The sequence below is a fragment of the Macroventuria anomochaeta genome (genome assembly GCF_010093625.1).
Source record: "Macroventuria anomochaeta strain CBS 525.71 unplaced genomic scaffold BU25scaffold_5, whole genome shotgun sequence".
In the NCBI taxonomy this organism is placed as follows: Eukaryota; Fungi; Ascomycota; class Dothideomycetes; order Pleosporales; family Didymellaceae; genus Macroventuria; species Macroventuria anomochaeta.
In genome coordinates, this window is record NW_022985366.1 from 977,568 (window position 1) to 989,901 (window position 12,334).

Genomic DNA, 12,334 nt, shown 5'->3' on the forward strand with positions numbered 1-12,334 from the left:
CAGTAATCGAGAAAGTGCGCATGGTGTGTACTTACCCTATGCCTGCAACGTGCGCCATGTTAATCGACTCAATGAAGTGTTTACCTTGATGTTCAGAGAGGTGACAAACGTATCTGTGAAGTAGCAGCTTGTTTACCATATACTTACTGCAGCTTCGTATTGCACGTACTCGCAAGCTGCTGCCCGTTCTGCAATGCCTGGGGTTTTGGCGAATAGCCTGAGCAGCGGGCTTACTTCACCTACTTACACGCCGGCTTCATCGCATTAGAGCGCTGGTAGTTAGGAATGAGTAACTTCACGTGTAAAACCTAGTTTTGTAGATAGAACTCTAGGCTTCGATAACGAGTAGCAGCTTAGAGACGCCCTCGACAGATCAAATTGTCAGCAAGATCATGTTCCTGACCTGATAACCGTACAGACATTGTTGGTGATGTCTATGCATGGGTGGGGTATGGGACATAGCCGCAAGGCTTGGGTGACAAGCGGAATGGCGATTAGAATGATGCAAACCCTGCACACAGCTGAGCTGTCGATGACTTGTCATACGCAAGATTGGCAAATCTGCAACTGCACACTTTAGAACTGCTTCATCATGGACTGGATGACCATCCTGGGGTGTCGCAACCAAACGCGCTCACTTACGATGCGTTGCGAACTTGTTGGCCATCATTAGAAGAAGAATTTATGTTTGGTCAACCACCAGCCAATCTAAGCCTAACCAGGTCAGATGAACTCCTCGACTATATGCTTGGAGATATGGCACATTACTACAATACGCTTGTCAGAGAGTTCGATATTTGGGTACGTATGTTCAATTGGACCATCAGCGGCGCCAGACGATTACCAGGTATGGATTTGCCTAAGAATCACCCATGAAGTCCTCAATCACTGTGGAAATCATTCTACGGAGAACTCCAAGCATGGCGAAGCCTTCATAAAAGCCGATTGTTATTGGTGAGTTGTAGAATATCGTGCCCCCCCCCCCCCTGATTTTGCGCATAAGTAATTCTGCAACAATGACTGAATCCCCACATGCCTTTAGTACAACAACAACCTTGGTATCTTTCTAATCGCATGGAGGAGCTGAATCTTATAGTAGTAAGTACATATAGGCGTTGCGCCTTAAATGTAGGTGACGGATCTAAACAGAGTGTAGAGGTGGCAGGAGGGTAGGTGAGATAACGGTAGCGATAATAGCGATGATGTAGGGTTGATTATGTGCAGGCACGGTGAGTGGCTGTGGAGGTGTGGTTCAGGGTCTAGCACGCGAGGAGCTACCATATATATCTATACACTTGACATACCCCGCCCTACGTACTGTTAGGTCCCAAAGATAGGGGGCCATGCTGCGCTAGGACAGGCTGAATCGTTCGCATTGACGAGCACACTTCATCGCAGCATCGTTCGCCTCACTTCCGCTGCCGACGAAGAATGCTTTTTATAATCCATGCTGGTAAGATGGGAATCTGGTCCCTCATGGGGCCCCAGGACATACCTAGCTAGGCCTTCTGCAGAGTCGGTGGTGTATGCAAGAGTGTGCACATTGCTGACCCGACTCATATGTGTCACAATGGCCCTCATGACTTCTTTGTTGCCATGGCCTATGATGGACACAGCAGCACCACCACCACAGGCATCGAGTATGGGTCTGTCATCCTCCAGATAGAGGCAATGGCCAGAAGCTGAAACAGCTCTATGAGGCGGATGGGTCAAAGAACGATGGAGCAGCGACGGCTCTTGGTCTGGGAGAGACATTTTGGGTGAGGGTTCTGGTATGGAGGAATGTAGTATGGCTTCAGAAACCGATAGGCTTTGACGGCTCATCTACAGTAATAAAGACATGAGATTTGCGAGATCTTGCACCCATCTTATCGCTGCAGCATCGAGTTTGCGACCTTGCAGTTGCCAGTGCGGGCTCACCTCTACGTCCTCGCGTTTGAGGCCCTGTGCGTTTGGCATCGCCTTTGCGGCCTCGGGTCTGTAGCTTCGCATCTGTTCGCCCTGAGTAGATGTTGCTCTGCAAAGAGGTCTTGCAGCCTCTAGCGTACATACCTAAGTGTCCTATCTTTTGCTATGGTGTTCTATAGGGTCTATGCCTAGAAATTGTGGATAACCAGCAGACCTTGCAGGAGGGAGGAAGTCGCAAGCCAACGTGATGTGAGGGAGCGACCATCCTATTGACAAGTTCCTCGTTCAAGGGAAACAACGTTCGTCTCAACCAGATCCGCTCCTGGTACTGTCAGACCCAGACCTTGCAGTCGGTGGTTAGAGTGTTGCACCCCGCAGCTGCAGGCACAGATGCATTTCTCCGCAAACGCAGAAAAATGACGCACGCGCGTGGGCCCTCTGCATCTCCGCATCTGTTACACCGGCGACCTCGCGAGCCTCTCTAAGACCTCTACACACCTCCATCCTGGATTGAACACAAGCTCTGGCAGGTTTGCCGACTCTTTCCAGTTGTCGTCTGACACACTCGCAGGGCAGGAGCGCCTGAGCCCACCGGAACCGAGGTCACGAGCCGTCAAGTTCAAGCCATCGTTGCTTGGCCTGAGCGTCCTACCCCAGACGATATAACACGATGGAGACGCCGGCGTTTCTGCGCTCCGCCATGCCCCGGACGCCTTCAATCCTACCATTTCTGAGAAGCGGCACGTAGTTTGTTCTGTGTATTTTTTTACTGGGAGCCATGGGGAAGCCTGCGCGTTACAACTTCGACGTGCGCCCTGCCGCGCATTCTGACGCTATTGTTGCGGGCGACAAGTATCGATTCACTATCCTTACAGACGGCCTCCTGCGATTCGAATGGTCTGAGGATGGCAAGTTCGAGGACCGAGCATCTACCTTTGCGGTAAACCGAAAACTGGCCGTGCCCGACTTCTATGTATGGGACCGCGGCCATGGTATCGAGATCGTCACGAAACGCTTCCATGTAATCTACGACAAGAGGAAGTTCAGCGCGGAGGGACTCAAGATCAACTTGAAGGGCAATGTGATGGGCAGTTGGACGTACGGGCAAGATGTCTCGAACCTGGGGGGAACGACACGCACATTGGACGGGGTCAATGGCAGAACAGAATTAGGACCAGGTGTTCTGTCGAGAGACGGTATTGCTGTCTTGGATGATAGCAAGTCCATGCTGTTCGAAAAAGATGGGTGGATCACAGGCCGCAGGAACGGCGACGACATCGACCAATACATCTTCATGTACGGCCGCGACTACCGTGAAGCTGTGCGCGCATACTACGCCGTCTCTGGCAGCCAGCCACTTCTCCCGCGATACGCGATGGGCAATTGGTGGAGTCGCTACCACGCATATGACGAGAAGGAATACATGGAGCTGCACGATCATTTCGAGAAGGACGATGTCCCTATGAATGTGGCTGTTGTGGACATGGATTGGCATCTTGTCTGGGATCTGCCTGATGGTATCAATGGCTGGACGGGATACACCTGGAACAAGGAACTTTTCCCAGATCCAGACGCTTTCATGAAGAAGCTGCATGATCGTGGTATGAAGTTAACACTGAACCTGCACCCTGCAGATGGATTCAGGTGGCACGAAGCTCAGTACGCAGAGGTTGCGAGGTACCTGGGTATCGATCCAGCAAGCAAGAAGACTATTGAGTTTGATTGCACAGACAGGACGTTCATGGATGCATACTTTGACATCGTCCACCACCAACATGAGGCTCGTGGCGTCGATTTCTGGTGGGTCGACTGGCAGCAAGGCAACACATCCAAGATACCCGGTGTCGATCCGCTCTGGGTGCTCAACCACTTCCATTTTCTCGACAGTGGCCGAGGGTCACAGAGGCCATTAATTCTTTCACGCTTCGGAGGTCCAGGTGCGCAGCGGTACCAGATCGGATTCTCTGGCGATACAATTATCACATGGGAGTCGTTGAACTTCCAGCCTGAGTTCACAGCCACATCATCCAACATCGGGTACGGATGGTGGAGTAACGACATTGGTGGCCACACCCATGGCTTCAAAGATGACGAATTGACAACAAGATGGGTACAGCTGGGCTGCTACTCGCCCATTCTACGACTGCACTCGGACAACAACCCCTTCAACACTAGAGAACCATGGCGCTTCAACGAGGAAAGTCGAGTAATCATGGAAGATACTCTCCGCTTCCGCCACCGACTGATCCCGTACCTCTACACAATGAACGCTCGCTCAGCTTCAGACGACGAGCCGCTCGTCCAGCCCATGTACTGGGATTATCCTGAAGAAGATTCGGCATACAATGTCCCCAACCAGTTCCGCTTCGGCAGCGAGCTCATCGTGTCTCCTATCACTCAACGCCGCGACAACACCACTCATCTCGGCGGCGCCAAAACCTGGCTGCCAAGCGGCCGCTACGTCGACATCTTCACCGGCGTAGTCTACAACCGCAAGGGCGACCTGCAAGTCCACCGCCCGCTGCACCAGACCCCCGTGTTCGTTCGCGAAGGCGCCATCGTTCCCCTCGACGGGGCCTGGCGTCCCAAGAGCGGCAGCCCGAACCCCGAAAGCCTGGAAATCCTCCTCGCCGTCGGCGCAGATGGCTCCTTCACCCTTATCGAAGACGACGGTAGCGGCTCCCAAGTCGACGACGGCGGTTTCCGCATGATCGACGACGAAGGCGTCGAGGCCTCAGCGGACAAGATAGTGCACTTCAGCTACACGCCGATCACATACAAGCAGTCGACCGGCGTGGTGAAAATCGGTCCCACCAGCCCGTCTAATCCTGCTATACCTAAGAACAGGACGTGGAAGATCAGGCTGCTGGCTCATACGCCGACTCGAGATGCGGAGATTCGGTGCATCTCCATGAGCCCCAACATGAAGCGCAATGCCAAACCGCTCTCCTACACCACTTCCAGCGAGAGCAACGGCACTGTCATCACACTCAGTTCTATCCCAACAGATAACTCGTGCATCATTGAGCTCGGGTTTACATCTCCATCTGGGCCACAGCTGGATGTCATCGACCCGAACCCGAAGATCTGGGACATCATTGATAAGGCGTGGATCGAGATGGATCAGAAGTGGGATATCTGGAATTGTGTCAACAATAGCGAACCGGTGCTGAACAAGGTCAGGGCGTTGAGTGGCAGGGGGTTGAAGCGAGAATTGTTAGACGCCATACTCGAGCTTCTTCTGGCAGACGAGCGGTATGCTGGAGCGGGGGCGGGCGATGAGATGGTGATGTGAAGTTGAACTCAGGACCTCATATGGTTTCTCGGTGCATAACCAAGCTTAGTTTTACAACTGATATGGGTTTTCCTTGGATATATTCCGAGCTCTGTGCTTCATAGTATCTATACGTGTTGATTTGCAATATGTCGAATGCTCGTATTAGCGTATGATGTCACCACTCCTAACCCAACACCAAAGGACCATTTTGTGCTCTACAGCACGTACGTAAGCCATCCCGATAGCATTGAATCTTTCTCTAACCTACCTCTGAGTTGCTCCTCGTTCCTTTTCCGCCCCTCTCCCGTGCCCTTTCTCCACATCTTGATCATGGCGCCGAAAGAGTGCACGCTCTGCCACACCCCACGACAAATACTCGTGCGATGTCAAATTGACGAAACGGGCGTGTGGAACTTTGTCTGTCCCGGAAAATGCTGGAAATCGGTATCAGGGGGCGTCGAGGACGCAAAGGGTCTGGAGGGACAATACCCACATTACAGATACGGCGGCATGGTAAGCGAAGATACCATACCGTTATGCAAGTGAACACGGCCATTGAAGAGGGCTGATGGTAGATGGAGAAGTGGGCTGGTTAGCTGACACGAGGGCAGTGGAAAGACAGACACGCCGACGGGCCTGTGAGCGCGAAGAAGCCGAGGAAGGTCAAGGAGAGGCAGAAAAAGGAGGCAGAGGAGAGGGAGACGCAGGGGAGAGGTAATGGAGCGGACGAAGGCGTAGAGAGTGATGGCGAAGACGGGGCTGAGGAAGATGGCCTGGTGGATGATGATGAGATTCAGGCTCGAGACCCCAAAGACGCGTCGAAGGCTGGCGAGAGCGTGCGAGACTAAGAGGGCCCCCAAGCTTTGCTCAAATGCTACATTCGACCAGTATCTTGCTACATGTTTGTACAATGTATATCCGGCACATCCAACGCCTATAATGCGAAGCCCGTATCGTACAGTCCTGTCGTCTACCGCCTGAATTCAATCTCGCCACCGGTCTTGTGCCCCTTCATGGCCTCCCTGAAGCCCTTGCTATTCAGAATCTCATCCACCTTGGCCATCATCGGGCCCTCCCTCCTCCTGCCGACATCATCCGGCGCAACCTCCTCACCCGCCCGCGTCGCCGTCTCCAAGTCCTCATACTCCCAAATATTCGCCTTCATACCGACCCCATGGTACTGGTGCTCCGTCAAGAACGCCAGCCACGCCTTCACCACATCCGGGTGCCCGTCCTGGATCTGAATAAGGCGGCGCATAGTGATGCGCTCGAAGTTCTCCTGCGACTTCTTGAAGATGAAAACGTCTCGCGGGACCGTCCAGCGCTCGGTTATGCGGGGCAGAGGGATGGGGCCGCGTGCCGAAAGGCCCATGTAGTATGCGGCGCGCACGGCGAAGTCGGCGAAGAGCAGCAGGTTGCGGATCGAGTAGGTGCGCAGCTGCAGATCGCACACGGGGACGCCGTATTGGGGTTCGCGGCGCAGCGGGCGCAGATTGACGGCGCGGACGTTGAGGGGCTGGCGGAGCTCGTCGAGGGCGGCCTGGGTCTTTGGGTCGAGGGGTTCTTTATCGTTGGGGAGCGTGATGCCCTTTTCTCTGCAAGCATGTTAGGGGCGTGGTGTGTGAGTGTGAGTGAGTGTGTGTGTGTGAGTGAGTGAGAGAGAGAGAGAGAGAGAGAGAGAGAGAGAGTGTGTGTGTGTGTGTGTGTGTGTGCGTGTGTGTGTGTAGGGAGCGGGCGGCGTACTTTGCGATCTTGATGGGCTCGACGCCGGCGCGCTTGTATGCTCGCAGCAGCGTCAGGTCGTCCGGCGTCGACTGCATCGCCTTCCACTTCTGCTGGGCTTCCTCGCGCGTCTTGGGCTCCCACTTCGCGGCTCGCTTTGCCGCCTTCTTCTGGCTGTTCCACAGACTGTCCTCTCATCAGCATGCGCTCTTTTGGGCGGTGGACGTGGCTGTGCGTACGCCTTGTACTCGCCAGGATCGAGGTTCATGTCCTGCAACCGCTCCCCGAGCGACATGTTCCCGCTCTCTACGTCGGCCCTCAGGTCGGCCATGACCTTCCGCGATTCGTCATCCTTCGCTTCTCTGCGCGCAGTCGTTGTGCAGAAGGGGCGGGAGCCATGTGTCATCTGTATGCGTGAGCCCTGGACATTCGAGCGTGTACTGAGCGCGGAAGGTGACGCCAGCCTGCCCGCGGGACTGCAGTCGTGCAATCGCAGTGCCCTCATCTCACCTTGGTCCTCTTCGCCGGCCCCATAAAGGAGCGCATACATCTCGGCGCCGCCATTGCTGCTGTCGTCGCCGCTGGTGTTGATGATGTCTCTGAACTTCTTCAATTGCACCTCGCGCTAGCACGCTTTCGGTCACCGCCCGGCACGTCGGATTCCGCCGTGGACCTTCCCACCCTGCGATAGTAGCCATACCCACCGAGCCACTTGGTATTCTACATTTTCTCTCTACTGTATCTCTACTTCTTCCACTCCTCTACAACATCCAAGAGATCAAGCAAGAAAGAGCTGGTGAAAATGGCAACCCTCGATTCCGTGGTAGCACCAAACGCCTACGTGCGTGCAACCGAGACCGCCAAATACGTACAGTCACAGTTACCAGAGTCCCTTCAACATCCCAAGGTAGCAATCATTTGTGGATCTGGACTTGGTGGCCTGGCCGATACGATCGAAGCTGAGCCAAAGGTTGCGCTGGACTATGCCAATATCCCCAACTTTCCTCAGAGCACAGGTGAGTAGGCATGCACAGAAGGGAATAAAGTAAAAGCCATGATCAGGGGATTCGAGGGCAGAATGGCCGTTGAGGCATTGCGCTTGTGGATTTTATTCCATTGCACCACGATTCCACAAAATGATGTTGAGGGAACCAAGGTCAGGGTGTGGACGTTACAATTCGCGAAGTACTTACTATCTCAAAAAGACACGGCTGACAATCCCTCCCAGTGGCCGGCCATGCAGGCAAATTCGTCTTTGGGCAAATCGGCTCCCAAAAGACCACAGTAGCACTACTAGTCGGACGGGCACATTTCTACGAAGGCCACTCCATGGACGCCGCAACCTTTGCAACACGCGTCTGCAAGCTCCTCGGCGTGGAAACCATCATCGTCACGAACGCCGCCGGGGGCCTGAACCAGAGCTACCGCGTAGGCGACATTGTGTGCTTGAACGATGTGAGTCCTGTTGATTCCACTCTCAATCACGATGACTGCTGACGCAGCACAGCACCTCAACATGGCCGGTCTGGTTGGAATCCATCCTCTGCGTGGACCTAACATCGACGAGTTTGGCACACGATTCCCACCTCTCTCAGACGCGTATGACCTTGACCTCCGGAGACGCACGCACAAGGCCTGGGTCAAGTTGGGGCTCGACAAGCAGCAGCGCAAATTGCACGAGGGAGTGTATGCGTTTGTTGCGGGACCAACGTAAGTCGTTCATGTTCTTGTCATTGTTCTATCTTTATGCTCGAATGAAGAGCTGACGTGATGTAGCTACGAGACGCGAGCCGAGTGCCGGATGCTCAATATGCTAGGCGCCGACGTCGTAGGCATGTCAACTGTGCCTGAGATTATTATTGCAAGACACGCCGGCATCCGCGTTCTGGCGTTCAGTCTGGTGACGAACAGTGCTGTTCTCGAGGCCGGCTCCAAGGGCAACAACCCTGAGATCCAGGAGATGAACAGGGCGGAGCTGACGGCGCATCTGACCAAGGGTATGGCGAACCATGCTGAGGTCTTGGACGCTGGGAGGGAGGCAGCCAAAGATATGGTCGCCCTTGTTAAGCAGGTGATAAGCGATCTGCATGAGGAGTAGGTATCAAACCAAGATGTGGTTGACATGGCGAGTGAGCTTGTAAACAGCATGCAAGCGCTAAAAGCCTGCTGCAATTTGATCACCGACATTGCTGTGATGATTGACATGAGAGCAGTGCGCCGGACGGGGTGTGCGGCAGAAAGCCATCAATACACTCTGTATATGGGCAAATTTGGAGCCTGAGGATTCAAGCCAATGATGGATAGGCTCAAGGCTTGGAGACCCTGCCCTTGTTGCGCTTCGCCTGCTGCTTCTTGTAGAAGTTCTTGCCTCCGCTGGCCTTCTTGACGGAAATGTCGTTGTACTTGCGCTTGAAGCGACCGCTGTTCTCCTCCTGATTGACGACTTCCTCCAGGAGGGTCTGCTTGCGGTCCCTGTTGCTCAGGCGGCTGCTGAAGAACTCTGTAGGACCCTCGATGATGGTGCCGACCTGTGAGAACGCTGGTACATCGTTCTTCGCATTGTCTTTCTTGTAGTGCCGCTTGGGGTCTAAGACGTTCCTCATTTTAAGAAGCTGCAAGTCACGCTTGAGCTCGGGAGTGAGGTCGGTCTTGGGCATGTTAAACCATTCAGCGCCAGCAGTAGCCTTCTTCTCCTGCGTAAGCTGTCAGTATATAGTCGAGTACAACAGTTATGAACAGCAAAGGTATGTGTAGTGCCTCAGTGTAACTATGAATAAAAACCATCAGATGGTGCAGGAAGGCATCCAAGACGGAGCCCGAGTCTGCGTCAGGAAAAAGTTTGGGATAATTATCATCACTGGCAGGGAACTATAGAAATTTTGAACGTACCTCTTTCCGCTTGCGCTTGTCGGCGATGGGGTCATCGATCTTCTTGATACCGTTAGCAAGAGCCAGCTGCTTCTTGTCGATTAGCTTCGAGTGATCAAGACGAGTGATGTTGCCCTCGGTCTTCTCGTATGTGTCGGCGATATGCCCGGGCCTCAGCTTGGGAAGCTTGAAAGGCGCATCTGATACAGTAACTGGCTGCAAGGCTGCCTTTGCGCGCATGCGCTCGGCGGCCTCGTTCAGCAGCTCCTTGATCTGCTGATCGGAAAGCTCCTCATCGGTGTCATCCTCGAGGAGAGGCTGATGCGCTGGCAACGGCTCCATGTTGACGTTCGCGTAGGATGCACAGAGGTTGGAGAATTCGAGGTCGCGAAACTTTTTTGAAAGGGACAGCGCTTGGGCCATGCAGTCGGCAAAAACAACCTCCACGGCCCGACGTCACGGGCCGGCTGCTGTTGTCTTGCTGTTCAGCGTGCTGGAATCTCCAGACCGGGTCAGCTTCACTTTCGAACGAAAGGGTGCTTATGATGCGTGTCTGCACACTTTGACACATCTCTCAAGCCTAGCGAAGGCCAACGCACACTGGACGGCTAATATAACCAATCACAAACTTCTCATCATTCCTTTGATCCAATCAAAAACCTGGACTGGGATGCATTCGTTCCCTACAATATGCGTTACTTCGCGGGAGATGTGCTACTGTCGAACCCAGCGATACCCTTGAGGGAGTCAGATCACGATGGCTTAAAGACTAAAGCTCTGTGTAAGACCAAGTGTGATGCGCATGCATAGGCGCTGTATCGTGATCGTGCTGTTAGGCTCTGGGGCTGTGACGGTTGTTTCCTGTGGAACGATCACCGCGAGATGCATATAAGCATGGCGCCAGGCTTACGGTGACATCTTGGCTTTCCATCTTATCGTGCCTCTGATAACTATGGTATGTTTGTTTTCAGAGGATCTCCATGATCGATCACTAGACCCAAGCACAGACAACACAGCTTGGAGTTCGTCACCGCAAGCGGCCCCCGCTTAAGCTTGCTGCAGCTCCCCAACCACTCAAAGCACGCCTCGAATCCAACCATAACCACCTCCAGACACCACCACGGCATATTTCTGAACGACTATTCGGTGTCGCACATCTCTGCACATATTCGTCCATACACATCGAGACCTACCGTCCGCGTTACTTAATCAGACGCGCTTCTCCGTCGTCGCGTAACATTTGCGCGACACCGCAGTCATGGACCAGCTCCAAGGTCACAACCAGCAGAAAATGCGCCAGGCACCTGCCGCACCCAGGCGGTACGATGGGCAATCTGGCAATCCTCTCTACGATCCCGCAAACGGTGGCCACTATGGTGAGTTCACGCCCTGCAATGGCGCATTGGCGCATTGGCGCAACAATACGCGCTTGTCGCATTGCACGTACACTGAGCTAACTCTACTCTCCAGGCGCCTCTGCTGCTGTATGTTCACATTTGCGCGCCCGCGCACTCTATGCTGTGAATTACTCACTGATATTTGGACCAGATCGCCGCCCAAGGCCATGCGCCCGACCCACAGCTGTTCACTCAGTCATGGCAGAACGTACGCTGCCTTCAAGTCAGTCTCAGGCGCACCACCGATGCTGACGCGACAACAGGTCAATCAAGGGTTGACTGGTAACTACCGCGATATCCTCAATACGTACTGGCAACAACAAGTCACCAAACTCGAGACCGATGAACACGACTACAAGTTACATCAGCTCCCATTGGCGCGCATCAAGAAGGTCATGAAGGCCGACCCAGAAGTCAAGATGATCTCAGCCGAGGCGCCAATATTATTCGCGAAGGGCTGCGACATCTTCATCACAGAGCTTACCATGCGCGCCTGGATACACGCCGAGGAGAACAAACGCCGCACACTCCAGCGATCCGACATTGCATCCGCCCTGTCCAAGTCCGACATGTTCGATTTCCTCATTGATATTGTCCCTCGAGAGGAGGCACACCCCCACAAGAGAAGTGGCGGACAAGGCGCCGCTCCTGTTCAGTCGTCAGCTGCACAGGTACCTCCTGGTGGCATGCCCCAGCAAGTGCACGCCCAACACCAGATGCCGCCCCCAGACTACGGGATGGGGCAGCACATGCAGCAGCAGGAGGACTTCCGTCAGCCGAACATGTACGCAGGTGCTGTTCAAGCCGACCCAAGTGCTTACGGACAGCAACACATGTTCGATCAGGGAGTGTACGGCGGGTACCCCATGCAGCAGCCTGTAAGTCGTTAGAACTCTTCCACACATCGCGAATCTGTACTGACTGACATAGATGTACCCTGTGAGTCAGCGAGGACCGGACCCTGCTGGAGCAGGCGATCACCAAGGCTACCGCGGCGACGCCGAAGCAGATGCTGATGCTGAAGGCGAGAGGGAAGACTTTGGTCCTTGATCTAGGCTAACTTCTCGCTGATAGCTTACCGAGACATTCTAATTCGGAGTGTCGAAGTAGACTATGCGTTGTTACGGGAACGACAGGTCAATGTCCATTTCTTCGACCAGCG

General features: G+C 54.0%; 7 protein-coding genes across 7 annotated transcripts; 4 read left to right on the forward strand and 3 right to left on the reverse strand.

Annotated features, from left to right (window-relative positions):
* Positions 1–940: 940 nt before the first annotated feature.
* BU25DRAFT_446201 (uncharacterized protein) lies at positions 941–1,794 on the reverse strand. Its single transcript, XM_033709475.1, has 2 exons — positions 1,414–1,794; positions 941–1,237 (listed from the first exon to the last, which is right to left on the reverse strand). Exons 1-2 carry the CDS (start codon positions 1,753–1,755, stop codon positions 1,142–1,144), a joined length of 438 nt encoding a protein of 145 aa, XP_033565515.1. The 5' UTR covers positions 1,756–1,794; the 3' UTR covers positions 941–1,141.
* A 610-nt stretch (positions 1,795–2,404) lies between these two features.
* Positions 2,405–5,203, forward strand: BU25DRAFT_437813 (glycoside hydrolase family 31 protein; the record flags this gene model as incomplete). Its single annotated transcript, XM_033709031.1, has 1 exon — positions 2,405–5,203. Exon 1 carries the CDS (start codon positions 2,687–2,689, stop codon positions 5,201–5,203), a length of 2,517 nt encoding a protein of 838 aa, XP_033565516.1. The 5' UTR covers positions 2,405–2,686.
* A 279-nt stretch (positions 5,204–5,482) lies between these two features.
* BU25DRAFT_407842 (uncharacterized protein) lies at positions 5,483–5,882 on the forward strand. Its single transcript, XM_033705655.1, has one exon. The coding sequence runs from the start codon at positions 5,516–5,518 to the stop codon at positions 5,729–5,731; it is 216 nt and encodes a 71-aa protein (XP_033565517.1). The 5' UTR covers positions 5,483–5,515; the 3' UTR covers positions 5,732–5,882.
* Positions 5,883–5,974: 92 nt separating this feature from the next.
* BU25DRAFT_361438 (uncharacterized protein) lies at positions 5,975–7,484 on the reverse strand. The gene is made up of 4 exons (XM_033703696.1): positions 7,418–7,484; positions 7,147–7,313; positions 6,929–7,093; positions 5,975–6,780 (listed from the first exon to the last, which is right to left on the reverse strand). The coding sequence occupies exons 1-4, from the start codon at positions 7,469–7,471 to the stop codon at positions 6,156–6,158; spliced, it is 1,011 nt and encodes a 336-aa protein (XP_033565518.1). The 5' UTR covers positions 7,472–7,484; the 3' UTR covers positions 5,975–6,155.
* Positions 7,485–7,608: 124 nt separating this feature from the next.
* BU25DRAFT_407844 (uncharacterized protein) lies at positions 7,609–9,072 on the forward strand. Its single transcript, XM_033705656.1, has 4 exons — positions 7,609–7,923; positions 8,136–8,362; positions 8,415–8,617; positions 8,684–9,072. The coding sequence occupies exons 1-4, from the start codon at positions 7,710–7,712 to the stop codon at positions 9,003–9,005; spliced, it is 966 nt and encodes a 321-aa protein (XP_033565519.1). The 5' UTR covers positions 7,609–7,709; the 3' UTR covers positions 9,006–9,072.
* Positions 9,073–9,213: 141 nt separating this feature from the next.
* On the reverse strand, positions 9,214–10,117 carry BU25DRAFT_333264 (Fcf2-domain-containing protein; the record flags this gene model as incomplete). Its single annotated transcript, XM_033702475.1, has 2 exons — positions 9,214–9,600; positions 9,797–10,117. 2 exons carry the CDS (start codon positions 10,115–10,117, stop codon positions 9,214–9,216), a joined length of 708 nt encoding a protein of 235 aa, XP_033565520.1.
* Positions 10,118–11,033: 916 nt separating this feature from the next.
* Positions 11,034–12,222, forward strand: BU25DRAFT_333278 (histone-fold-containing protein; the record flags this gene model as incomplete). Its single annotated transcript, XM_033702478.1, has 5 exons — positions 11,034–11,151; positions 11,229–11,263; positions 11,324–11,380; positions 11,436–12,050; positions 12,103–12,222. 5 exons carry the CDS (start codon positions 11,034–11,036, stop codon positions 12,220–12,222), a joined length of 945 nt encoding a protein of 314 aa, XP_033565521.1.
* Between the last annotated feature and the right edge of the window lie 112 nt (positions 12,223–12,334).

Bases quoted from the DNA above. Each gene is read 5' to 3' on its own strand.
- BU25DRAFT_446201 (XM_033709475.1), bottom strand. From the start codon at position 1,755: ATGTCTCTCCCAGACCAAGAGCCGTCGCTGCTCCATCGTTCTTTGACC. The intron at 1,238-1,413 runs GTGAGGCGAACG...ACACCTCCACAG, and splicing joins ATTCTTCGTCGGCAGCGGAA to CCACTCACCGTGCCTGCACA.
- BU25DRAFT_407842 (XM_033705655.1), top strand. From the start codon at position 5,516: ATGGCGCCGAAAGAGTGCACGCTCTGCCACACCCCACGACAAATACTC.
- BU25DRAFT_361438 (XM_033703696.1), bottom strand. From the start codon at position 7,471: ATGGCGGCGCCGAGATGTATGCGCTCCTTTATGGGGCCGGCGAAGAGG. The intron at 7,314-7,417 runs GTGAGATGAGGG...TCACGCATACAG, and splicing joins GGCCGGCGAAGAGGACCAAG to ATGACACATGGCTCCCGCCC. The intron at 6,781-6,928 runs GTACGCCGCCCG...ACATGCTTGCAG, and splicing joins GAGCCCATCAAGATCGCAAA to AGAAAAGGGCATCACGCTCC.
- BU25DRAFT_407844 (XM_033705656.1), top strand. From the start codon at position 7,710: ATGGCAACCCTCGATTCCGTGGTAGCACCAAACGCCTACGTGCGTGCA. The intron at 8,363-8,414 runs GTGAGTCCTGTT...GACGCAGCACAG, and splicing joins ACATTGTGTGCTTGAACGAT to CACCTCAACATGGCCGGTCT. The intron at 8,618-8,683 runs GTAAGTCGTTCA...GACGTGATGTAG, and splicing joins GCGTTTGTTGCGGGACCAAC to CTACGAGACGCGAGCCGAGT.